The sequence below is a fragment of the Alligator sinensis genome, unplaced genomic scaffold (assembly GCF_000455745.1).
Source record: "Alligator sinensis unplaced genomic scaffold, ASM45574v1 scaffold824_1, whole genome shotgun sequence".
Classification (NCBI taxonomy): Eukaryota; Metazoa; Chordata; order Crocodylia; family Alligatoridae; genus Alligator; species Alligator sinensis.
In genome coordinates this window covers 1,124,903-1,151,238 of record NW_005842463.1, presented here as the reverse complement: position 1 = coordinate 1,151,238, position 26,336 = coordinate 1,124,903, and the positions used below count along the sequence as shown (strand labels likewise).

Below are 26,336 nucleotides of genomic sequence, written 5' to 3'. Positions count from 1 at the left end.
TGCGGGGAGCTGAGCCAGGTATGGCAGCAGCTGTGGGTGGAGTGGGTATCTCGCATTGCAGCAGGGGAAGCTTAGGTGAGAGATCAGGGAAAACGTCCTGGCTGGGAGGATGGTAAAGCACTGGAGCAGGTGACCCAGAGAGGTGGTGGCGTCTCCATCCTTTTAAGACCAACAGAGATAAAACCTTGGCTGGGGGGCTATAGCTGGGGCTGGTCCTGCTGTGAGCAGGACCCCAAGCTGCCACAGGGAAAAGCAGGACAACCACTGCAGCCCATGTCATAGACCAGCAGGGTTGGAAGGGAGGGGGTCATTTAGTTCAGCCCCCTGCCTGAGGCAGGATCAGCCATATCCAAACCATCCATGTGATCCATAAATTCTTCCTCAAGCTTGACACAATGCAAGACCTAACACCTGAACTAGATGCTCTCATGAGCTTCCTTCCAGCCTTTGTTTCGTATGACTCTAGCATCCCCCAGCAGCCACCTCCTGGCCTCACTCAGCCCAGCCCAAAAAGCAGCAGGTGCTTGGGTGCCCAGCTAATACCTTCTCGTTTCCTCCTGGCAGCCCGGGATGGAGCCCCCTGTGTATTTGGCGGCATGGTGTATCGGAGCGGGGAGTCCTTCCAGAGCAGCTGCAAGTACCAGTGCACCTGCCTGGATGGGGCGGTGGGCTGTGTGCCCCTGTGCAGCATGGACGTACGCCTGCCCAGCCCTGACTGCCCCTACCCACGGCGGGTGAAGCTCCCTGGCAAGTGCTGCGAGGAGTGGGTGTGTGATGAGCCAAAGGAGCGGACAGCCGTGGGACCAGCCCTAGCTGGTGAGTTGGGGTTTCGGCTTGTAGCTCAGGCATCAAGGTAGTCGGTGCCGGGATGATTAGCCCCAGCAGACCAGCTTCATCCCTGGGGCAGTGCTGGCATTGCACTGGAGCTGCCAGAATAAGTGACCTCAGAGGTCTGTAGAGTGTCTGAGAGGATCATGGTGTTCCTTGTTTGCACTGATGCCCTGAGGTCCAGCCTCTCATCCTGTTTATTTGGGCTCTGCAGCTTACCGACTGGAGGATACATATGGTCCTGACCCAACCATGATGCGTGCCAACTGCCTGGTCCAGACCACCGAATGGAGCGCTTGCTCTAAGACCTGTGGAATGGGCATCTCCACCAGGGTCACCAATGACAATGCCTTCTGCAGACTGGAGAAGCAAAGCAGGCTCTGTATGGTCCGACCCTGTGAAGTAGACCTGGAGGAGAACATCAAGGTAAATATTTCAGTCTACATGCAGCTAAGTAAGAGGATGCCCCATCTCCTGGCATAGGCCTAGTGCTAAACAAGATGCATAATACTTGGCTGAGAGGAGACAGCTTTCAGATCTGCCCAAGTCTTGTCTGAATCCTGCAAGCACATGTACTTTAGATGTCCAGCCTAAATAATGATAATACAGGCTCTTGAAAATGTCTCATGAGTGAGTTAAATGCTATGAATAAAGTGACAGGATTAACTTAGCAGATAGAAATATGAATGGAAAATGTACAGATTTAGTTTTGCTATTTAAAAATGCCTGGCTTCTAAAAAAATAAAATAATGTCATTCACTTACTTCCTAACAGAAAGGCAAAAAGTGCATTCGCACCCCCAAAATCTCCAAGCCCATCAAGTTCGAGCTCTCTGGCTGCACCAGCGTGAAGACCTACAGGGCTAAATTCTGTGGTGTCTGCACTGATGGGCGCTGCTGTACCCCCCACAGAACAGCCACTCTGCCTGTGGAGTTCAAGTGCCCTGACGGTGAGGTCATGAAGAGGAGAATGATGTTCATCAAGACCTGTGCATGCCACTACAACTGCCCTGGAGACAATGACATCTTTGAGTCTCTGTACTACAGAAAGATGTATGGAGACATGGCATAAAGCCAGAAGGAGACAAGCTAGAGACTTTCAACTTGAACTGTTTTTTTTTTTGCATCTCATTTTTTTTGTATTTTTTTTTTTTTTTGTAAACATGATTCAATAGCACAAGGTATTTAAATCTTTTTTTTAAGTTCAACAAACTTGCTCCACGTGACTTTTAAGACAAATTGTCTACTGACCCCAAACATTTGGTTTGAAGAAGAGGGTAAAATGGACCTTGGGACCACAGCAAAGCACAAGATCCAGAAAATGCTGTTCATGAGGTGTTGTTTAGGGGTTGCTAGGGGCCATTTGCAGGAAGAGCAGCTCTCAAGCAGTGTTCCCTTGGTGTGGTACTGTGTGTTCCACCTAGTAGTGCAATGGAAAAGGAGACCCTTAGCATGTTTGCTGACACTGGGATATTGGCAGTGACAGCTGGAATGTAAATCCTCACCCAGCAAGGTGCTAAGTAGAAGGTGTTCTGTTAGTCAGGACAGTAAATGTATCAGCTTTGACACTGATTCAAATGACTTGTTCAAGAAGAATCAGAATCATGTCTATTAGACTGGACAGCTTGTGACAGTTACTTTACCTGTAACAAGCTACTTTTTATTAATATTGTAAATACTGTATATATATTTGTACAGTTATCTAAATTAATTTAAAGTTTTGTGCCTTTGTTAATGCTTTGGTATTTTAATGATAGCCTCCTCTTTTGGAACAAGATAGGTAGGATGTAAGGCTTGTCTGACAATGCATTCAAAGCGTGAAATAGATACTCTAGTGGAAATTGTTCAGTTAAGGTGACGGTGAGACTACTTGCTACAGTTGAGGTGCTTCTGTCCTTGGTAGCATTCATGTGTATGGGGAAAAATATGGTTACCTCAGCTTTAGTATGCAAGTGACCTTAAGTAAAGTCAGTAAATTGTTTTTGTAGCTGACCAATCTTTCCACATGGGAGAATTTGTTTCTTTCTTTGACTATTGCTGTTCTTTGAACAGTTTGTTTATTTGTTGAGAAGTGTGACCAAAAGTTACATGTTTGCACCTTTTTAGTTGGAAATAAAGTATTATATTTTTTATATAAATGACTTGGAACTTCATTTACCCTTCATTTCTAACACTTGGGTAATTTATATTACTTTCCTACATACTCATCAAAAAAGGATTTGTTTTGTCACGTAAGTCAGTGGTGGATGTGTTCTGTGTTGAAAAACAAGTAACACTGAGAAGAAACCATGGTGATTTACCATCCTATGTTCCAATCCAATAAAGAGAACTCACCAGCTAATATATCACTGGTAGTGAAGATACATATAACATCATTTAGAGTTTTTCTGTTTCAAACTAAATGGAAGTGGGCTAGGTTTTGGAGAGCTGAACTCAATGTTGTGCTATTAAGAGTCATCTGTAACTATGACACGCATAACAAGCTGGCTTAAAACTAGAGCTGTCTGGGTTTTTTTTCAATCCAATGCTTGCCACCATATCGTCTCAGCATCAGCTGTGCAACATCATTGCAAGCTGTTCAGTGTTACTACAAGTTTTTTTTTTCTACAACTTTGTTGGAGATACACTATGGAAAATACCTTTTAAAATATTATGAAATGGAAACAGTTTTTCATTCTGGAGTCAAATCCAAAAGCCCTTTAGTCTGTCAAAACTCCCATTGAAAAAATCAGAGAGAGTTCTGCTTATAGGCCCTCTGTGTGGCCTGGTGGATAGCACAGTGAAACTGGGACTTGGGAGGCCTGGGTTATTTTCCTAGCTTTGTCACAAGCCTGCCTAGAACGTGTGGACAAGTCACTTCATCTCTTAGTGCCCTGGTTTCCCTCCTGTAAACAGCAGTTTGTAATAATGATAGCTTCCCTTTCTACAATGTTTGTAATCTTTGATGAAAAGCACTGTAATACTTAGGTCCAGGGTAGAATCCTAAAAATTACCTTGAGGAAGCAAAATAGAGTTCAGGAAAAGCTGAGTCACTTTCCCCTATACCCCAGTATTAGCCATTAACATCACCCCTGTGTTAGCTCCTTCATTAAAGTAATAGGCATTTCTTTCCTAAGCTATAAAGGGAAGGAACCATGGAATCTTAAATTAACATCAACAGTGGCAACATTCGGTTCTGTTCATAGAAACCAGGTAGCCTTCAATAAGAAATCCTTTCAGGCAAACAAGATCAGTCTGGAATTTCCTGGTGGTAGTTAAGTGGAAGAATGTTGACTGAAAAAAATATTGTCCACCTCGCCTTCAATGTCCATTGATTCTAAGTAGCATTTGAAACAACTCAGCATCCCACCAGGTCTAACGACCAACATCTAAGACCTAAAATAAAGTCCACTGAAATGAATTAACTTCTTTTCAGTGACTTCACTAGACACTGGAAGTATTTCCTCTTCCTCTCAGAAATATGAAGAGTTTGTCTGGTATGAAGAAGTGGTTTTCTGTGTCGATTTGAAATAGTTTTGGGTAACCTCTGCCTCTAATACTCCCTGAGACTCCCCATTTTTTTCTTGCAGGTTTTGAACATAACAGAAGTTTTGTTCACCCTTAAGCATGACTGTTTGATCAAAGCCTATGTTGGGTCTACCTCCAAATAATAGTAGAATTGTCATTTCTACTCTCAAGAGTGATAAAATCTATGTGGACTGCAAACATAGCTGGCCTTGTACACAGTCTAAGAATTTGACAGTGAAAAGCTGAGTTAGGTACAGGAGGCATGATGGATGGGATTAATAGCCCAGAAGTTTGATGTTTGATATTGTTAGAGTTTTCTGGGTAAAAACAACACTATTTTCAAATGTAGCAAAAAGTTAATGCTAGGAATGGTCATCCATTTACTATATTACCACATTCCAGGGAACACCTAATGGTCTCGCTGTAAGTTATAATCAGTAAGCATGTTGCATATTATATACAGCTCATCAGGTTGTTGATCTCCTCCTTGGTATTATTTACCAAGTCAATAATTTCATGAGTAACAGTAACATAAAAAGATCTGCCATCCTTTTTCCCCAAGACAAACTATGGTTTTCTGGCACAAAAACACAGGATTATGACACACTGTTGTACCGGTGAGTGCACTCATGTCAGTAGAGAAATTTATATCATCTATGTATTATTGCAGTCTCCTCAAATTGTCATTATCTATCATCCTGTTGTAAGTCTCTGGTTAAAATGCATGCAATATCCAGAAGCAAGACAACAATGTCTTAATAGACACTCTGGGTAAAATTGTAGGCCTGCCTATCTCAGTGCTGTCCCTTGCTTTCATTCTTCACACCTACAGTTGAGAGACCTGCAAAAGAAGATTTTCAAAGAATTGAAAGATGATAAAAGGAATTTTAGGGCATAATTCAACCTAAACGGAGCTAGGCCCCTTTAAAACCAACAAGTTACAATGACCACAGTTTGGGAAGTGATTCCCGGAGCTAAGATTATAAAAGAAAATAAAACAAAAAAAAAATGTTTACTCCTGAGAGTGCTGGCCACATGGATTTTCTGTGGTAGCATTTTCCTTGTCTTTTGTTTATTGTATTTAAACATAACCATTCCACAAGAAACTCCTTAAAATGGATGGTCAGCTACGCTGAAGTAAAGCACCATATTTGAGGCTGATTTAATGAACTCTAATGAACGCCACTCAATTAGCCATTTCAAAAGGAGTTATACATGGCTGACAGCCAGAATGTCAAATAACTTGTCAAAAACTGTAAGTTATCTTATTTCAGTATTTTGTACCATGGACAACCACAACACATTTACATGGATTTGCAGCTCAGCATTCTAACATGATACAGATGTGAGCAGACATGGACTATATCCCTTTCATATGAGGCAGCCACTACTCTCCAGATGGAACTTTGTCAGATTCCTCGTAACTAACAAACATCCAGAAGACACCAGTTAAGAAACTCCTCAGGAATGAGCCACTTTTAATGATCTGTAACCACAGAGGAACAAATAAATCGTTGGACAGAAGCCAGTTATTTGACTCACAAAGAAAGGGACTCTATTGAGAAAATTGGCTTTTGGACATTTAACTAGAAATAGGAAACACCAGTTAGATCATTTGCATCCTTGTAGTGTAACTTCTTTATGAAACCCAGTGCTCTAAGAAAGCACTCTCACTGTTATATCAAAAAGTAAAGACATAAAGCACATGAAAGAAGAGGAATATGCCACCCCAGCACAAAACTTAATGCCACCTTCCTGCTTCTGCACACTACAACTGACTCCCAACCTTTTTTAGAAGCAAATTAAAATGTGTTTTTAAATCAATTATGCTAGACTTTATATGCCTGCATGTGGAAGTTGTTAAACAAGGAAAAGTTGTCCAGCCAGTTGGGCTGAAATACCAATGTAAGGCTTTACCCAAAATCCCAAGAGGAATCCGAGAGAAGAAGAAATCCAGTTAACTTGTTTTTCCTCCCTCTATTTCCTTGAATTAATATATGCCCATAAATGGAAGTACCAACACCAAATACCAAAAGTGACTACATTCTCATAGCCTTTTCAGTCTCACTGGAACCAGGAAATACCAGAAATGTCTTCAAAGAACCTGCTCCCAAACTGTGCTAAAGCCTGAAGTGCATTTGCAGTTTTAACAAATATTCAAAGACCTGATTAATGTGACATCTATATGAGAAGAATGGAATTATATTGTCCCCATGTCAAAGAAGAACTGTTGGCAACTGGATCTCTAATACAACTACAATCATAGTGAAGGCAAGCAAATAAGTGAGTAGAAGCAAACTGTGGGAATTCTGAAGAGACCAGTGGAATCTAACCCTTAACTTATTAACTTTACTAATAATCATAGCTCCACTGGGAAGTTGAAGCATGCCCAAATGAAAATTACACGATGTAATGTGACCGCACAGGTCATATCAATATGTGCTCTGAATTGCTGCAGGGTTGTTCCATGTTAACACTGGTTCTGTGCTCAGCTACTTTAGCTGCTCTCTTTGATCCCTGTCCCACAGTCCCAGCATATACCCCAGAAGCAGTGAATTCTGAAAGACTCTGTGTAACAGGGTGGCCTCCTCGTCAGGTCTCTGCTGGCCACCCTGCTTCTGGGGTAACTGCACACTTTGTTCATCTACCATGTCTTGATGGAAAAATATAAGACTTGTTACTAAGGCGGGAGGCTACCCATTACTCACCCAGCTGACAAGGCCCTAATACCCACTCTGACCTTCCCTCCATGGGTCCCATGCGTCACAGATGTTACTCTGGTGTTACTCCTCCAGCCTCTGGCCAGAGCAAACTGGGCACACAGTTGTAGCTCTTTTCTATAGCCCCAGAGAAAAGAGGGCTCCTCACATGCTACCCCTCTCTCATCGGGGTCCCCTTCACGCTGCTGGCTTTCACCCAGCCTCTTTCATACTGCCCTCTCTCAGGGGCCACACACATCCCCCCAGTCTCACCTAGCGCAGTCTGTTGGGTATCTCCTGCTACCCTCACCTGAGCGCTGACTGAGCGATTCTACAGCTATAGGCCTATTTTGCTCCTGGCCCCTCGCTGGGCCACTATGCCTCCACTGGGCCTCCTCACTCACCCACACTCACGGGGCCAATGTTAGGTATGCAAGCATGATTTAGAAGATAAACCCAGAGATTTAAAATAGAAATCCATAGTGTTAAAACCATTCTGAACTGTTGAGGACTTTCTGAGTTCATTTGAATTCAGAAGGAAAGATGGCTTTATTATTTTTCTGCAGTCAAAAATCAAGATAAAACTAAGAGCTGACAATTGCCAGTGGGCACCTTGAATCTATTGAGAGGTCTCTTGACTATAAAAAGGTTGAAAACTATTGTGCTAGGAACACTAATAGATTCTTAACCCTGTGCATCCAGTCCACAAGACTTTGGATTATATGTGCCAATATTTATCATCCAGGCACAATGGATCCGGTCACTTAGCCTAGGCCCTAATACTAACTATTGGCCTTAAATTCACCATAAACTCCCTACTTGCTGACCATAGAAACTGTAAACCTTTTAGCATAGGTGACTGGTAGGGAGTGCATGGGGGTGCACATCCCCCCCTAAAGGGGCCGGTGCCCCCCTGATGGTTGACACTGATGCTGTCAGTAGGGCTGGTGCCCCCCCCTTCCCCCTCCCGACAAGACAAATGCCATTGACGGCTTCTTTAGGTGCCCCCCCAGATTCAGGAGGCACCAGTCACTCATGCCTTTTAGCTTGACTCCAGTGCCAGTACAGTTTAGTCCTAGAAGCTCTTTTGTACTTTATGGCATAAGGTCAAGTCACCCCCATTCATTTCCTACCCTACCCATGTCTGTAGTGTGTTTGGAACTTACTTGGATGTGCACATCTCAAACAGAAAAAATTTGCTAGCAGCACTTCCACCATGCCCTGGTTCCTAACTTCTGACCCTTCTGCACGGCACTTTCTGGCTCTGTTGTCCATAAATAGAGACAAATTTGTGGATTAATTGCTAGAGGAGCTCCACAAGTGATTCAGAGATGTATCTTGCTGTAATGTTCAAGAAATAAGAATCCTACTTTGCTAGGACTACAAGTTATGAGGTAGATGGGAAGAGGTGGCTCAGTGTGAGGACAAACTCCAGATCAACTATAAATATCAGTAGACTTACCCTGAGAAAGACATGCACTCCAAAGGGTATGGTATGTTAAACTGACTCTATTAAAAGGTACCCCAGCAGGGTACTTAATTTGCTTCCAGCAATGTTTGTACTTTTTCCTGATTCTTATCTACATAATAATGCCCTGGTCCTGGTTTAAGGCAGCATAATTGTTAACTTATTGGGGCTACTACAGTTTATATCAGCTGATTTTTTTGACTACTGTATAGCACAGATATTTTTCTCTGTGTCCTCCACACCTCACTGCTATAACTAGGGAGGGACACAGACTGACACCTAGTGGATCATCAGGGGAATAGATTAGAATACAAATTAAGAGATTAGTTGAATTACATAAGGAAGCATACTGTAAACAGGTCAAACTATAACCTATTATGCAACAGGGATGCTATTGTAGCTGATGGACAAGGGTAGTTGTACAGGATTCAGAAAATAAGGTTCTCTGAAATCTGAAAATGCCCCTCGGGTGTTAACCATAAGGATATGTGGCATCCTGACATGCTAAATTTATTATTAAGCTATGAGCCCTTGTGTTATAACCCCCTACTAATTATTCCTTTAGTTCTTAAATTAGAATTTATGCCCTGAAGCCTTTGCCCAATCCCTGATCAGCCAAGGCACCCAAAACATCTTGACTGATTTGGGATCCAAAATGAGAGTATCATCTGAATAAGGACTTCTCAATTTGAATTGGTGTAACATACCAGGAGATGAAGTAGTTTAAAGCCCTTTGTCCCATTCTTTCCTGAATCAAGCTGTTACTGCCACTGAAAGCTCCCTGTTTATCCTCAGAACAGAAAACAGCATAATCATCCACTGCACACACTTTCTCTCTCTGCACTACTGGAGGGCCTTGCTGAGTTTGAGAGCCTAACAGGAGGATGATAGTGGTATTCCACACAAGTAATCCTCCCTCCCCCCAACGCCTGTTGCCTCAGAGAGTTAGCCAGGGGCTGGGGGCTGGCAACATTCCCCACCCCTTGAGCAGTGAGTGGAGAAAAGCCTGGTTAAGGCTGCTTCCCCCTCTTCCTTCAGGCACAACCCGGCTGGGGACTGTGCAGGCCAGGGTAAGGGTTTAAACCCCTCCCTAACCATAGCATCCTGCAAGAGCCTGGCCATGCCCCCTCCCTCAGCTCAGCACTGTGGAAGGGATGGGAGAGTTCGCCCCCTGGCTTCTGGCCTGAGCCACTGCAGGCATGTGCCTACATTTCTTGAATCAAAAGTGAATATCTATCCACTCGCAAATCAGTTCAATCTCTGCAAGTTAGACTAACCTGCACAAACTAAACTGAATCAATTCAGGCTTTTTTAATGTTTGTCCTAGCCACTGTGTAAAAGGCCAGGAAGAATTGCAGCCCCTTTATTAGAATGAACATGGGGACTTCTTTGCCTCTAGTCAACCCAGTGCAGTATCAAAGTATGGGTAGACAGGGTAAGGGAAAGTCTTGCAGAGTTACGCCATCTTCCTAGTGTGAGAGTATGATCTGCACCTCTGAATGGGATATAGATAAAAGGTGTACCCCAAAGATCCAGGATGAATTTTGTCTACTAATGCTCCTTCTGTGGTAGGATAAGCTCCAAGCCTTTTTTATTATGCTCAGTACCTACACAGATCTATCTGACATCAGAGATTTAAGGCAGAGGGATGCACTATTCCCCCAAACTAAATTATTGGGAAAAAGTGATCAGATCATTGCAAAATTTCAGCATTTTCAGAATTTAAATGGCTTATACCTAGTTTTTGGATATGCTGATAATCTATTGGGAACAGAACAGAAAGGAAAGGATGATTGGAAACACAAAGGGAGCAACAATAAAAATAGGTCTTAGGATAAATGAAGAAAACATTAAATATAGGGTCTTCATAAATCCTTGTGCACTTTTAAACTTTAATAACTTAGAGTGTAGGTATGATAGAAACAATCTGTAATGGCAATTAAAAGCAAATGTATTAAAGTTTTAGGACAACTAGAGTAAACAATGCTAGACTTCAACATAACCACCATCCATCATGATATACTGCTTAATCTGATCTTCCAACCCCTTAGAAACATTTTCCAGTTGCTCTTGAGTTACTGCACTAATTGCATTGGTGATCCGAGCCCTAAGTTCCACCAAAGAGCATGGTTTTGACAAGTAAACTACACTTTAGCATGTCCCCATAAAAACAAGTCCAACGGCAACAAGTCAGGTGAACGAGGTGGCCAAGCAATTGGCCCACCTCTGCCTATCCACTTCTCTGGGAAAACATCATTTAGGAACTGTCGTACATTCAGAGCATAGTTGCACGGCGCTCCATATTATTTAAGAATAAATTCATTATTACTTATGAAATCTAGCATTGTGTACTCTAGTTGTGCTAAAACTTTAATAAATTTGCTTTTAAATGCTGTTTACAGATTGTTTCTATCATACCTACGACCTAAGTTATTCAAGTTTAAAAGTGCACAAGAACTTTATGAAGACCCTGTATATGGTTGTAAGTGAATGAGAAGATCTTGAACAAGTTACCTTACACGCTATATCCATGAGCAAAGAGAAGAACACAACTGCAGAGCACTTTAAAAGGGCCTGATCCTGTAAAAACCTGAACCCTCATTGCATAAGGGTTCAGATGAGAATGCTCCAAAATGGAGCACCCTCAGTAACTTGTGGGTGGATTGGAGTCCCCTTCCAAGGTTGGGGGGCTCCAATCCACCCAGCCCACCCTCCAGCGCTGTCTGAGGAATCCCCAGAATGAGCTCCCTCTGCTCCCTTTCACCCCTCTCATTCTGAAAACAGCTCCAGGGCTAGAAGCGGCAATACTATGATAAACAGCGTCTGGATTCCCCAACCCCTGGGGACCCAACAGCAAACTTCTGTTGGATCTAGGGAATCATTATAACTCATGGCACTTCCTGTGAAGCACAACAGAAAGCATATTAGTTAGGATAAAATATGACAAGATGAGCAATGGGAGAAATAGGCAATCCCAATTCTATGAATAGAGGCTGCAGAGTCAGACCTTTAAGGCTTGTCTACACTACAGAAGAAATACCAGTATAATTATGTATGTTAGAGGTATGACTTTTTAATAAACATGTTTATGCTGTATAAACACTAATGTCACTGTAGTTATACCAGCATATAGCCCATTTCACTTTCCAAACTTGAGTTTGCTATACTGATATTTTGCACACTTTGCAGGGTCAGCAGAGTCACAGATAGCAACAAGTTGGGTGGGGTTGCAGACACTCTAGAGAGTAGGGCTAGGACCCAGAATGACCTGAATAAATTGGAGACATAGTCTGACATCAGTCAGATGAAATTCAACAAGGACAAGTGCAAAGTCATGCATTTGGCACATAATAATTGCATGCACAAGTACAGGCTGGGAAAAGAATGGCTAGGCCACAGAACTGCAGAGAAGGACCAGGAGTTTACAGTGGGCAATAAGCTAATTTCTGCCAAATGTGCTATTGTTGCAAAAAAAGCCAACAGCATACTGAATTCTATTAACAGAAATGTCTCTTGCAAATCAATGGATGTGATTCTTCTACTCTATTTGTCACTGATGAGACCTCTCCTGCAGTACCATGTCCAGTTTTGGGCCCCACACTTCAGGAAGGACATGGACATATTGGAAAGAGTCCAGTGGGGAGTGTCAAAAGGATTAGAACCCTCAGAAGTATGAGCAATTTAGAAAGTCTAAAAAACTAGGGGTATTTAGTCAGGAGAAGTGAAGATTAAAAAAATATTTGATAACAGGCTTCAAATACCTGAAGGGAAATTATAAAGTGGATGGAAATGGGGTTTTCCCTGTGGCTGTAGTTGACAAGACTTGGAGCAATGGCCTCAAGCTGCAGCGGAGGAAATTTACATTGGAGATTAGGAAGCACTTTCTGACTATAAGGGTGATCATAATCAAACCTTGGAACAAGCTGCCTACAGAGGTTGTGGAATTTACATCTGTGGGAATGTCCTAAAAGGTTACAGTAGCTGCTCTAGTGGTGCAATTGGTTAGCATGTGGTACTTATACAGCAGTATTTGGGTGAGCCATGCCAAGGTTGTGAGTTCAATTCTCACCTAGAGCAGAATTTTTGGGGCTGAACCTGATAATCTGTAAAGTCCCTTCCAGCCCCTAACAACTATGAAGAGCAGATGGGCAAAGATGGTATTATCTTGCCTTAAATGCAGGGGGTGGCAGGCAAGGACTAGATGACCTAATGCACTCCTTTTCAGCCCTACTTTCTATGATCCTGTTATATAAGCACTTTTATATTGATATAGCTGCATCTGTAGTGAGCCAGGTTTTGGGGTAGGAGGAAGAGAGAGGACTTCTTTAACTATATCTGTATAGATAAAATAACAGCACTTTTTAGCATAGTAAGCTGCTTTAAAGGTTATGTTCACCTCAGTGGTGAAAGGACAGGTTAAGGACTATTTTAAAAATCTGGATGTGTACAAGTCCATTGGACAGGATGCAATGCATCCAAGGGTGCAGAGGGAGTTGGCTGATATGATTGCAGAGCCACTGGCCATTATCTTTAAAAACTCATGGTGACTGGGGAAGGGGGTCCCAGACAACTGAAGAAGGGCAAATATAGTGCCAGAAATGGGAAGGGAAAGGAAGGGAAGGGAAGGGAAGGGAAGAAGAAGACTCCAGAGAACTACAGAGCAGTCAGCCTCACCTCAGTCCCTGGAAAAAATCATGAAGCAGGTCCTCAATGAATCAGTTTCTAAGAACTTGGAGGAGAATAAAGTGATCAGGAATGGTCAGCATGGATTCACCAAGGGCAAGTCATGCCTGGCCAACTTGGTTGCCTTCTATGATGAAATAACTGGCTCTGTGGATGTGGAGAAAGCAGTGGACATGATATATCTTGACTTTAGCAAGACTTTTGACATGGTCTCCCACAGCATTCTTGCAAGCAAGTTGAGGAAGTATGGGTTGGATGAATGGACTGTAAGGTGGATAGAAAGCTGGCTGGATTCCCGGGCTCAGTGGATAGTGATCAGTGGTTCAATGTCTAGATGGCAGCTGGTGTCAGTCCTGGGGCCAGTTTTGTTCAATATCTTCATTAACGATCTGGATGACGGGATGGAGTGAACCCTCAGCAAACTTAACTCACCAGTACTCCCTTTAGATGCAAAGTCTTTCCAAATGGTAAATACCAGGTATCATAGGTAGATTTAATAAGCACCATCCACAGGAAAGGATTTTTTTCCTTGTTATGCCAACATTTATTTCACAGAGGTGAAGAATAAATTAAACAGGATTTATTTTGTTCTTTTTGGTCTGCAGTTTTCCATAGATTATCACAAAGCAGTTCAGAAGACATGAATTGCACATTTGTTAGAAAATGACTGCATGTCAATAGGCAGGATGGACCTTACTGTAGTATAAGAGGCCAAATGAACAACTATATGCATCACCAATGGGCATGCCCGGACTGCCCCTGTGCCATCAGGGGTCCCCCTTAATAGTGCAGGGCTGGTTTGGGCTCACCACAGATTGGGCCCTGATGGTCCAGACCAGCCATGTGCCGTTCAACCTCCTCTCTGCCCCCACAGCTCTCCCCCCTCCCCAATAGCACAGGAGCAGTCTGTGCATGCCAGAGCTTGGTACATGGCCCCAGTAGTGTGGGGCTGGACCACGAGGGGAGGGACCCATTTCCTAGTGAGCAAACAGGGAAGGGGGACCTCTGATTTTTCCATGAAAAAAACCTGAAAAATGCCAAAATATATAAGTATTTAGAATTTATTTTATTATAATGATCCAGGCACTGGTAGGCTTCCAAATTGCTTTAAAATTGTAAATATATCAATAAAAATGGTACTCAGCTGATACCTATCTATATAGGGACATTTCATTTTAATCATGAAAAAAGGAGGATTTGAGGGGTTTTAGAGAATTTGGGATTTTTAAACAGAGAAAACAGAATCCCAACCAAAAAGGCTTCTGTCTGGTGTCTCAGTTGGAAGCTTATTCTGAAAGAGAGACATTACGTGTGCCCAAATGTCAGAAATTCTAATGATATCTGTTCCCATCCAAGCCTCTCAATATAGTCCCAGGCTGTTATATTGAAACTACAATTTTTGTATGGTTTGGATATTCATGCTAGGGGTGGCTAAATTATAGCTCATGGACCAAGTGCTGGAATCTACCCATCAGAGGAAGGAAAAAGCAATCTGCCATTTTATAGACAAAAAATTGTCACTGTAGCCCTTGTTGACACAATGTGGGGACATTTTTGTAATGCAGTGCATATTCTGTTCTGTGTTTTTTAATATTCTGGCTGTGTCTACATGTGATGCTATGTCATTGTAGCAATGCACTATGGCGACATAGTTTCGGCAGTCACAAATCATGATGCTGCCACTATGTCACCATAGCAACAAGCTCCCTCTTTATAGTGCATTGCTACAGCAACATAGCAGCCACAAATAACCATGCGCAGCATGCATGGCACAGAACAAGCTGTTACTGCACCGTCGTTTTGTACTTCCAAAAGGGGGTATCGGGGCACATGTAGATGCACTCTCTGTGTAGTAAGTGCTATGACATGTTCTAAGGTTTAACTTAATTTGTACTAATTCCTCAAAATAGCACCTTAATTCAAGATTAAAGCAATTCTCAAACCTTTAAACATGTGAGTACTATGCATTCCAATTCAACGACCCCTTGCTCACACCTCTTCCAATGTTTCAAAGGGTTACATGTCAGCAGATGGTTTTTTAGTCTCTTTCCTCAGTTTGCACTGGCACCTTTTGGTTGCTCTACAGCACATCTGCAAAGCACAGGAAACATTAGATGCAACCACTAAATGAAAGTTGGTGTCAAATAACTCAGCACTATGTTGATCTTCAGTTACTCTTGAGCTGGTGTGCATTTTCCAAAATACTTCATTTTGTAGTTTATAAGAATTACACTGATGGCATATGTTAGTTGTAAAATTATTGAAAAGATAGCTATCTGTATTATTTTTCTACCGTAGTTGCTATGCGCTCTTTGCATTCTCTGCATTTGTTAAGCTAAAAATGCATATAGTATGCTGCAACTTGTTCTTGATTTTACAGTTGTGGATAGAGAACCTAAACATTTCAAAAAGGTATATGTCAGGAATTCTCAGGAACTAGGTGGTGATCATACGTTGCTGCCTTGGATGGTTCAGAAACAACAAATCCTGCATGTGTGAAGAGAAAAGAGGACCTTTGAAATTCCTTCTAATCCCATGATTCTCTGTATGCCCTTTACTCAGAAGATAGGTCTGTGTTTTGAAAACAGAACTGATCATGACCCAGAACATCAGTCTGAAATTCTAAGATTACTTCAGATACAAACATCATGCTTTGGACCCATCTCCATAAAATAGATCTTAATGAGCAAAATATCATAATTATGATGCTTCCAATCTTCTTGCACCTTAGTTTACCCCTTGGCAATGGTATGCAAAACCCAAGATGCAGGTGCTATTAATAGTCACCAGCCAGCCTGATAGAGTAGCACCATATCATAAAAATGATGACTTTTACAAACACTTTTAAAAAGCGTTTCAAAAACTACTTTGCAAATTTCCTCAAAAAGCATCTAAATTTAGTGTTTTATTGACATATGTATAGTGTAGTAAAGGAAAGTTCAGGGTGTAAGGCTTCCACCAGAAAGAGGCAGGAAAGGGAATGAACATGTTCTCACCAAAATCACAGAAATAGATTTTTTACAGAAGTATTGCTTTCATTGTTTCTCAGGAGCAACAGAACCTTTAGTATCTAGGTTCACAGTCATACTCATACTATGGAGACCCCCAACCAGCACTTCAGCTATCACCTGACCAGAAGCAAATGTTTTGTGTTGACTGAAATTTCCATATCTTGTTACAGTGGACCAGTGCATTTGTTTGCTGTGTTGACATAGAGACTGTGTTGCCAAATTTCTATAGATTTTTAAAGTGTGTCTTTTGGTGGAGCCACTCCTGAGGTTCTGCACTGGTGTGGTGACTCCAAGTGGGAAGAGAAGGGAATCTTGTCTCTTCCTCCACAGCATTATGAGTCAGGACTATGGGAACCCTGAATTAGTTTACTTCAGTGAGTTGCTGGCCTTGTACTTCTTCCATGCTGAATTCCACAGAGAGTGAGAAATTTTCACTTTCACAGATCAAGGCCCCCTGAGGTGAGAGAGGGAGTGGGGCAGGGCCTGGTGCTGCACAGACGGGGTGGGGCAGGGTGCAGGGTGGATTCACAGCTTATGCACAGGGCAGGGGTGTGCTCCCACCTCTGTGTGCACCCCTGGGACAGGCTGGGGCAGGTCAGTAGGGGGCGCTCCTGCGCTGAGCCACCCACCTCACTGCGCCTGACCACTTTCTAGGCTTTGAGTGCCTCCCTGGGGGTGCCTCATATCTGGCCAATGCCCTTCCTGGAGCACACCCACTAGCCTGGGCGTATTGCTCCCACCATCCAGGGATGGGCTTGATTCTGGCACAGTGCCCCCTGGAAAACACAGGCCTAGTAGTCCTCGAGGGTACTTGACTCACTTCAAAAACTTGGGATGCTTCCCTCAGTCGGAAGCACAAGTAGTGGTCTCCTTTAGTCAGCCGACCCAAGGGGACCCCAAGGCATAATCTAGACCTGCTCCCAAAAAGTCTCCCATGCTAGGTACAAAGGAGAACTTTATTGGTTACAAGGAGTAGGGTTGAAATAGGGTACAGAGTTGAGTAGTATCAGAGAAATCCCATAGAGCAAACAAGGTGGCTGGGGTAGCCTCTGATCACGCATCTGAGTTACTGCAAGCTATATATCTAGCTAGATCTCAGGTAGCTTACTTACAAGTATCATCCAGGGGCAGGTGGAGATTCCTTCTGGAGGCAGGCAGTTCCTTGATCATGAATTTCCAGAGAGAGCAAGTTTCAGATGGTCCATCTCTTCTGAGTTTTCATCATGGCTACTCCTCCTCCTCCTGGTCAGTCCTTAACTTATATAGCCCTTATGACCTCATTTACCTGGTCCAATGGAGGCCAGCACCTGTTAGCTGCCAGCCAACCAATTTGAAATGTGTCACTGGTTGCTGGGCAGACAGGCAGTCTCTAGCCCACTAGGGAGCACAAGCCCCTCACCCAGGTATGTGATGCCAGTCACGTAGGCAGAGGAAGCAGGTTTCCCCCCTCCCTCAGGAATGTATCCAACTCGGGCTACATAAAGAGATAGGATAGGGTGTGTTTCCTCTGCAGGGCCCATACTAACCAAATTGTCACAGAGCAGAGTTTTTGGGGAGAAACAGAGGTGGTCTTCTGCCACACAGGCACCCTGTGCACCTTTATGCACGGGGTGAGGGCATGCTGCCCACTGTAGGCTGGAGCTGGGGACAGCACTGGGCTCTTCCTGGGGGGGCTGGGCTGGAACTATGCTTGGGGTGGGTGGGATGGGGTGGGTGGCAGTGGTGGCATTAGGAAGAGAGCTATGGGGGGGTAGAGCCACCCTAAAATTTGCCATAGCGCCCCTCCCAGTGCCATCACCACCCACCCTGCCCAGCGCAGCCCAGCCCAGCCCAGCCCAGCCCAGCCCAGCCCAAGCACAGCTGCCAGGAAGAGCCCAATTCAGCCTCTGGCTCCAGCCCACAGCATCAGCCCACCCTTACCTCATGCACAGATCCAGAGGGCACGTGCCCTCCATGCCTTCTCCTGGGGTGTGTGCAGCAGCAGGAGCTGGCCCCCCATACCCCCTGGATGAGCCACAGCTCTGTCCCACACCTCAGCTGTGCATTGCCTGCCCTTGCCCAGCCCCAGCCACACTCCCTCCCTCATCATGGGGGCCTTTATGTCCCTCTCCCATTCCACTTCCCCCCCACAAACAGATTTACCAGGTAGGTGCTGCTCTCCAAGCTGATGGGCTGCAGATCTGCAATCGCATTGATATCAGCTGATATGGTTGGTCAATAATTGGCCATCGGTACGGGCCAAAAAAATCTTTACCAGTGTAACCCTAGTGAATATAAACAGGTTTAGTTTTACAATTTAACCAGCATAAGCATAGTTTTCCCCTGGAAAGTGAGTTTAGTTGATTTACACAGGAACAGAAGAGGAAGGTCTAAGTTGACTAGCAATGAAGTTTAATATTAAGACTATGTCTACATGGCACAGCACAGTCCCATGCAAAGATGCTGAAGCTAGCTCAAGAACTGGAGACAGAGTAAGCTGCATCAGCCCAGCAATCTGGCCAGGCAAACATACCTTGTATTTTAGCCAGATCAGCGCTCTGGACTATTGTAGCTAGACTTCTGAGATCTCAAGCAGTTCGTCTGTGCAGGGCACTGTATTGTGCTGTGTAACCAACCTCTAACTGTGTGTGTCCAGACTATTCATGGGTTTTTGTTTTGTTTTGTTTTGTTTTGCTTTGCTAAATAAAAATCCTTTGTTTTAAGAAGAGTGCTAGTACAGGTTCCAGAGGGCGCGTCTCCATGAGACACTTACTGCACAGTAGCCTAATAACACTGTGCAGTAGTTTGCCAGTCAAATACTATGCTAATAAGCTACTGTGCAGTGTTATTAGGCTACTGCACAGTAAACATCACTAAAAAACCATGTGCCTGTGCTACTGCGCAGTAAATGTAGTTACTACACATTCAGTTAGTACTTCATTAAGGAAGTACTACACTAAATGCACAGTAACCACAGCACATTAATGAATGTGTAGATGTGTCCAGAAGGAAGGAAATTAAGTGCCCAAAACCCAGCTGGACTTGCATGAGATTAGCAGTCATCATAGATGAGGCAGCATAATTAAGGCTTAGTCTGAGCCTGGAAAAAAGGCAAAATTCCATATCCAAAAGAGATAATAAGGAAAAGAAGCCCAAGACTTGAACTGTGTCCACTCAAGAATGAGAATGGACAGTGAGGTTCAGCTGATTTCATAACAACAATACTCCTTAATATTATCTTATATTGGATTATACCTTTTTGGTAACAACTCACATTAATGGTTATTGTGAGGTATCCACACAGCTCCCACTTTTCATGTCTAGTTTTGCTGTAAACGTGCTAGATATGACATCTTTAGGATGGGCCTTAGATAGTTCAGGATCTTGAAGCTCTGGTCTATCACAGGCATTGTGCTGGGAATAGGGAAACAAATAAAATTAATTCAAAGCAAATTGAGAACTCTGAATATCTTCCCTTGAAAGTGTCATGTGAATTGGCTTTAGAGAATTTTTGTTTCTGCCCATGGAATAGCATCCAGTCCCCAGCATCCTCCAATGATTCATTTCCCTCCACTAAAGATACCATGTGTTCAGTAATGGAACATCTGTCAGCCTTTCTAGCACCCCACTCCTAACACCAGGCACAGTATATGGTGTTTTGTGGTCCAAGTTTGTGGAGATCCACTAGCTTCAGCAATATATATGTCTGCTCCTGCAGGAACACCAATCTCCTCCATGCCCAATGCTGGGCTGTAGACTTTCTGCTAGATAGTCAGGCTGAGGGTGGTATTATTTCCAACTCTTCCCTCATATCTTCAGTCAGGCATATATTACTTTGGCATCCTTTCATTTTGCCCCATCTGGCCTCAAGTAAAACACTTGAATGAATATGAAAACCCCTAAACATGTGAGAACAGGCAGCTGTTGGAACAATTCTCCATCTTCACATACATTTCTGCAGCTATTTTTTTTAGTTTATCCTCTTTATATCTGAACACCTCACAGCTACTGGTGTGTACTTCCTTTCAAAAAATGATCATCTGCAATTTAGATGTAGAACAGAGGCCCAGAAGGAGTAAGTAAAAGGTCACAGTCCAGACAAGATTCACCCTTTCTCTTTTGAGTACCAGGGCATCATCAACAAAAGGAAGAGTTTTAAGCTTCCTATTTGGCAACCAATGTTATTCTTTTCTCTATGATACTGAAAACTACTTTCCTACAGAGTTCCTGCATTTATGACAGTCAGTCATATCACACCACTTTTATTGTCCAGAGTTTAAAAGCTTGTGGACTTTCTGCAACTGTAAACATTTTCTTAGTTGACAAACATCCCAAAGTAGACTATTGTCCATGGCAGGAACTATGAACCTACAGTATGAAAGTTGTTTGTATGACACAACCAAGACTAATCTACATTAATCATGGGGCTGAATTCAAGAGCAATTGACAGTCTCTAGCATCCAAACATGCTTTTTCTTTATAGCAAGGAAGACTGGAGTAAATCAATTCAATATGTACACTCAGCAAGAGATTCTATGCCTCAGGTTCAATGCAGTGGCTTTTCCTCCATGCACATCTGGGAGTGACATGGGCCAACCACTGTTTGCTGTGTTTATGGAATAATCAATACCATTTCTCTTTAAGCAGGTTTTATTCCTTGTACAGTCAGTAGAGGGGCTACCTCTTCTTTCAGGCAAGTAGCAAACAAGCAATGTGCAGACACCAGTTTGGGGGCCCTTCTCTTTACAGAGAGACAAAAGTAAAATTTAGGAGCCCTTTCAAATTCCCAACAAGCGGTAGAAGGGCCCCAGAAGCAGCAGTAATTCCCATCTGCCCCAGAAGACATAGGAAAGACAGATGATAGGTGATGGTATACATAGCAGGGAACCTACTTCCTTGGGTGACTGAGCTCAACTCTGTACCTGTGCAGGGGCTCCAGAGAACAGCAGGGCTTGGAGCTGTCTTCTTTGACACATGTGGACATTTCTTACCAAAGTAGCTGCTACCTGAGTCAAACACCACTGTGATAACTCCTGCATGGTCATGTTTTCAATCCTATCTTCATAACCAGAAACTTACCCAACTTGGGCAGACCCAAGGATGAAGCATGAAACTTAATTTATTTTGAAGCATAGACTCTGATGTAACCTGACCCTGCTACTCTGATGTATTCTACCCTGCTACACTAGAAGATCCACTTCCTCACACAAGAAAAGGAAATAAACAGCATGCCATTTTCTGATATTTTTAATTGTCAGAATTGTTGTTACAAAGCTGTGACACTGAATAATACTATTATGGTCATGCCATCATCTCATGTTGCTGCAGGACGCTCATACTTCACACACTGAAACTACTTTGGAAGAACGTTCTGCTTCTACCAGAAAAGATCAAGAGAAGTACACCTGGTTAAAGGAAAGATTGTCCTAGGGTCCAATCCAGTTTGGCTGAAGTTAATGGAAATACTTCCATTGACTTCTGTGGGCTCAGACCAGGCTTCTAACATCTCTAGGATAAACCAACATATCAATGCATTTTTGTAGTGCCCTGTCACAGGATTTGTATTCTCTCAACATGGCTTGTGTATGATCCTTTTTGTTCCCCCTTTTTTTTTTACAAAACAAGTAGAAATGCATCAGTGACTATACCCAATCCTATATACTGTAGAGCTCACCTTGACTCATCATCTGCAGAGGGACTGGGAGTATTATGGAGGTAATGGCACATAGCCTGAAGGGAGAGAATTATTGGGCCTCCTAGTACTACCCGACAGCTTCTTCTATGGCAGTATAGCTTCCAGGGCTGCTGGCTGCCTGCCTTTACTGATTTTGCATCCAACAGTGCCTGCATGCCAGGTATATTTCTTAAGTGAGCAGGAATTTGGATCAGCTAGAAATAATGTTGGCCTCAAAACATGAAATGACAAAATAATTCACCAAATCTGCAAAACAGGAAATTTGCAGCAAGATATTAATTCTCTAAAACTCTCCTTGGATTCAATTTTATTCATTTGTATTATTATTCAGTTATTCTGAAGCAGCACCTCCCTCCTTTTTTACAGATGCATATACAATGCAGAGGTAAAATGTGTATTGCACTCTTTTCCCGTGCCTCTATCTCTAGAGAAAAAGATCCTCCAAATGCTAACAGTAGCTATCAAATTTACTTCACTAGATAGAGGTCCATCTTATGGTGCTGAAGGTTTTGGTTTCCATCCCTACTGTGGGAGATAGGTGGCATTACCACAATATACCTTTATGCAGTGCATTATCACATGAAATTTTAAATGACACAGTCATCAAAATCTAATCCACAAGACCTTCAGCCTGCCCAGAAGAAGTCAACTTGAAAGGAGTCACTATACTCAATTCCTAGCAGCTTTGCCAGACATTACAGACAATGGACGTGTGTAGATGAAATGAGAGGTGTGTGTGCACAACACTTTAAAGCAGGATAAATGCTTTTGTACTGCTTTAATGGTGTTGGTGTTTGCACGCCTTTGCAACATACTGTGCATTAATCCCAGCCACTGTAGCAAATTCGGTGGCATAATGTGCCGTAAATGACTTGGGGCGCAGCAAACTAAAACTCCTTCGAGGAGGTTTAGTTTGCTGCCCTACAGCCCGGAGCCTGCCTGCCTGATCTGTGCGATGGCCCGATGCTTCCCTCTGCAGCTGCAGTGCCCCCTGGGACCACCCAAGCCAGGTGACTGTGGGTGGATGTCACCTAGGTGTTTTTTAAAACCCACCGCTTCAGTTTGGGGCCCCTGTTTCATCTACACATGCCCAATATGGGGAGATCCCTCCATCCCATTGATAGAGTCCAGAGAAGAGCCACGCACATTAACAGAGGTCAGGAAAACAGACCTTACGATGACAGGCTGAGAGCTATGCGGCTCTTTAGCCTGGAAAAGCGCAGGCTCAGGGGTGATCTGGTGGCCACCTGTAAGTTTATCAGGGGTGACCACCAGTATCTGGGGGAACGATTGTTCACCAGAGTGCCCCAGGGGATGACAAGGTTGAATGGTTATAAACTACTGCAAGACCGTTTCAGGCTGGACATAAGGAAGGATTTCTTTACTGTCCGAGCCCCCAAGTTCTGGAATAGCCTGCCAACAGAGGTGGTTTAAGCACCTACTTTGAACGCCTTCAAGAGAAATTTGGATGCTTATCTTGCTGGGATCCTATGACCCCAGCTGACTTCCTGCCCCTGGGGCAGGGGGCTGGACTCGATGATCTTCCGAGGTCCCTTCCAGCCTGAATGTCTGTGAAATCTGCAAATTCCAGTGCTGCTGGCCTCAACCACTTGAGTTCACTGGACTGGGTGATAAGCAGTTCTAACACCCTATTATAAATGTCAGGGGGAGGGGGAATATCTTCTTGGACTGTAAACAAATTGCATTTGCTCAACCCCAAACCTTTGGAGATATTAGTTGAAATGTGTTTACAACCCCAGGAGACCATTGTAGTTGCTTCAGGCACATGCTGCAGAGCACAAGGATGCCCCATCCGTGCTACACATCTCCTTGGCAATTCTCTGTGTCTGGGTGAGTGTTGTAAAGCTGTTGCCACTGCTCCTCATTAATGGAGAAGTCCCCTTAGGCAAGATAAATCAGCAGAGATTCTGTTATGCTGGGTTCTGCTTATTGCATTACCAACCCAAAAAAAAAATTAAACTGTCATCTTTATGCGTTAGTATTAACTTAGATAAATGGCTTAAGCTGAGACCTGGGGCTGTTGTTTTTGACTCTCCAGAGACTTGGACAGATATTGTTGTATCAATCAGAAGGTTCCCTTCATAATGATAGAGGCTGGGCTTTTATTTTTTCTTCAGAGTCAAGATCTCCCAGGTCAAGTTCAAAATCCCACTTTAAAGGTTAATTTTGTTTTCATTTGGATCCAGTTTGGAGAGAAATTTACAGATAAATGATGAGAAAATGTTGCTCTTTTCAATTTATTTAACCCAAATCTTGCTTGTTTGTATATTTGGTTTGGTTGTCAAAATATTGCATTTGTCACAAGCGGGGCGCTTGTGTTCTATTGAAGTCTGGATAAACACTTAGCAACTTTTTGTTCTTACATATGGTCCCATGAGAAAGTTAGATGCTATGACCTAGTTCAGAGCTGATCAGTTCATCAGAGGAACCTACATAGCTAAGTCCAATATTTAGGTGGCACTGATGCTCATAAAATTACTAGTCAGCTGCCATTTATCTTTGAAGGCAGTTAGGGACCTTTGAGACCAACATTTCTGTTAGCCAACTCACATTTTTGCCACTAAGGACGTGCACAGTTACCTGAGTACTTTGGCACCTAGTTCCAGCTTTGCCCCAGTTTCAGAAGTCAAAACCAGGTACTCCCTCAGGGCCAAATCTCTCAGTACACTTAATCCCCCTGAAAAGTGGAAGCAAGGAGGAGGCTATGTTGCCCATGTATGCAATAGCTCTATTCTGTTACATAAAGTCATGATTCCAGGCTATCATGCTGCTTTGTCATTAGAAATCTCTCCCAAAATTTGAGGCCCACATTCAAATCCCTCTTCTGTTTGTTTTACAGCAGTGATTCTCAACCAGTGCACCATGGCAGCCTAGAAACCCAGAGTTTTCACGCAGGAATCCATCGTGTTAAAATAATTTTGATCTGTTCTGATTTTACTGCATTCTTTGCAGCAGAAAGAAATTGCTCTATTATGTTTCTGTAGTAAAAAAAAAATCAAAACTAAGAACTGGCATTTTCTAAACTTTGAGTTTATTGAGGGGTACCTTGAATCTATCAAGGGGTGCCTCATGTCTACAAAGTTTGAGAGCCACTGTTTGAGAGCAAAGATTTGAGCTCAAGTGTCCCTCAGCCCAGCACAGTGCCCAAATCACTAGGTTACAGGACATTTAAAGGTGAGCTCCTCTTAATACGCCTTGCTTAACACATCTTCTCCTTTGTATGAAATACCTAAATGTAAATGAGTCTTAGTTGATTAACATAAAAATTACATCAAAGCCAATGGACTTCTGGGCCCCTTCATTCTTTACTAAGAAACAAGCTATCTTCCTTGCAGGCCAAAAGACAAGACAAGACAAGACAAAAATGGAAAAAAATGGTGGGTTTTAATTGTGAGCTATATTATTTAGTACTTCAGGTAGCAAAAGAGGTCCCAAGTGACTGTAAAGGGGCAAATATAGTGCTTTTCTTTTGAGGCAGGGAAGAAGGAGAATCCAGGGAACTACAGACCAATTGGCCTGACCCTAGCTTGTGGAAAGATCATGGAGCGGGTCCTCAAGGAACCTGTTGCAAAGCATCCAGAGAAGAACAAATGAACAGCCAGCTTGGGTTCACCAAGAGCAAATCAAGCCTGAACAACCCGACTTCCTTCTATGATAAGGCAGCAGGTTCTGTGGAGGGGGAAGAGCACTAGGTGTGATATACTTTGGCTTTGTCATGGCTTTTGACACCATCTCCCATGACATTCTCCTCGAGCTAAGGGAATGCAAACTAGACTAAAGTACTGTAAGGTGAATATGTAACTGGTTGGATCATTATATTCAACAAAGAGAGACATGGAGCCACTCTCAGCCCTCAGCTGAGAGGAGGTATTAAGTGGGGTTCCCCAGGGGTTTGGTCTGGATCCGTTATTGTTTATTACCTTTACTAATTGTTCGAATGATGCGATCCAGTGCATGCTTAGCAAATTTGCAGGTGACTTCCAGTTGGGTGTAGTTAGATCTGCTGGAGAACAGGACTAAGATCCAGAATGACCTAGATAGATTGGAGAAATGGTCTGCAATCAATCTGATGAGAGTCAACAAAGTTCATCACGGGGGCACAGAAGGGAATTGGTGAGTATTTATTCACCAAGGCGCCCCTGGGGGTTACAAGAAATAATGGCCACAAGCTAGCAGAGATCTTTCCTGCCTATGCAGGGGGTCAGACTCGATGATCTGTTGAGGTCCCTTCTGACCCTAACATCTATGAATCTATGATTTACAAAGGCTTTCATCTTGAATTTGTTGGACAATTTTTTCATGGAGCACTTTTCACACCTAACCATTCTTTTGCATCAACAAAGCTAGCTAATGTATCAGAATATATTTTTTCATTCAGTTCTTTAATGCTGTTATCTACAGTGGGGGGGGTTGTCTTGTCACAATTGTCAAACCATAACATAGGAA

At 43.1% G+C, this 26,336-nt stretch overlaps 1 protein-coding gene and 1 non-coding gene across 2 annotated transcripts; both read left to right on the top strand.

Annotated features, from left to right (window-relative positions):
• The first annotated feature begins 6 nt into the window (after positions 1-6).
• Positions 7-2,961, top strand: CTGF (connective tissue growth factor). Its single transcript, XM_006030788.3, has 3 exons — positions 7-816; positions 1,043-1,254; positions 1,603-2,961. The coding sequence occupies exons 1-3, from the start codon at positions 396-398 to the stop codon at positions 1,897-1,899; spliced, it is 930 nt and encodes a 309-aa protein (XP_006030850.1). The 5' UTR covers positions 7-395; the 3' UTR covers positions 1,900-2,961.
• A 9,523-nt stretch (positions 2,962-12,484) lies between these two features.
• TRNAI-UAU lies at positions 12,485-12,578 on the top strand. Its single transcript has 2 exons — positions 12,485-12,522; positions 12,543-12,578. It is a non-coding gene; the product is annotated as a tRNA-Ile (tRNA).
• Positions 12,579-26,336: the final 13,758 nt, after the last annotated feature.

Excerpts from the sequence above, each read along its gene's own strand:
- CTGF (XM_006030788.3), top strand. The coding sequence starts at position 396 with ATGCAAGACCTAACACCTGAACTAGATGCTCTCATGAGCTTCCTTCCA. Across the intron at positions 817-1,042 it reads CGTGGGACCAGCCCTAGCTG|CTTACCGACTGGAGGATACA; the intron begins GTGAGTTGGGGT and ends TGGGCTCTGCAG. Across the intron at positions 1,255-1,602 it reads ACCTGGAGGAGAACATCAAG|AAAGGCAAAAAGTGCATTCG; the intron begins GTAAATATTTCA and ends ACTTCCTAACAG.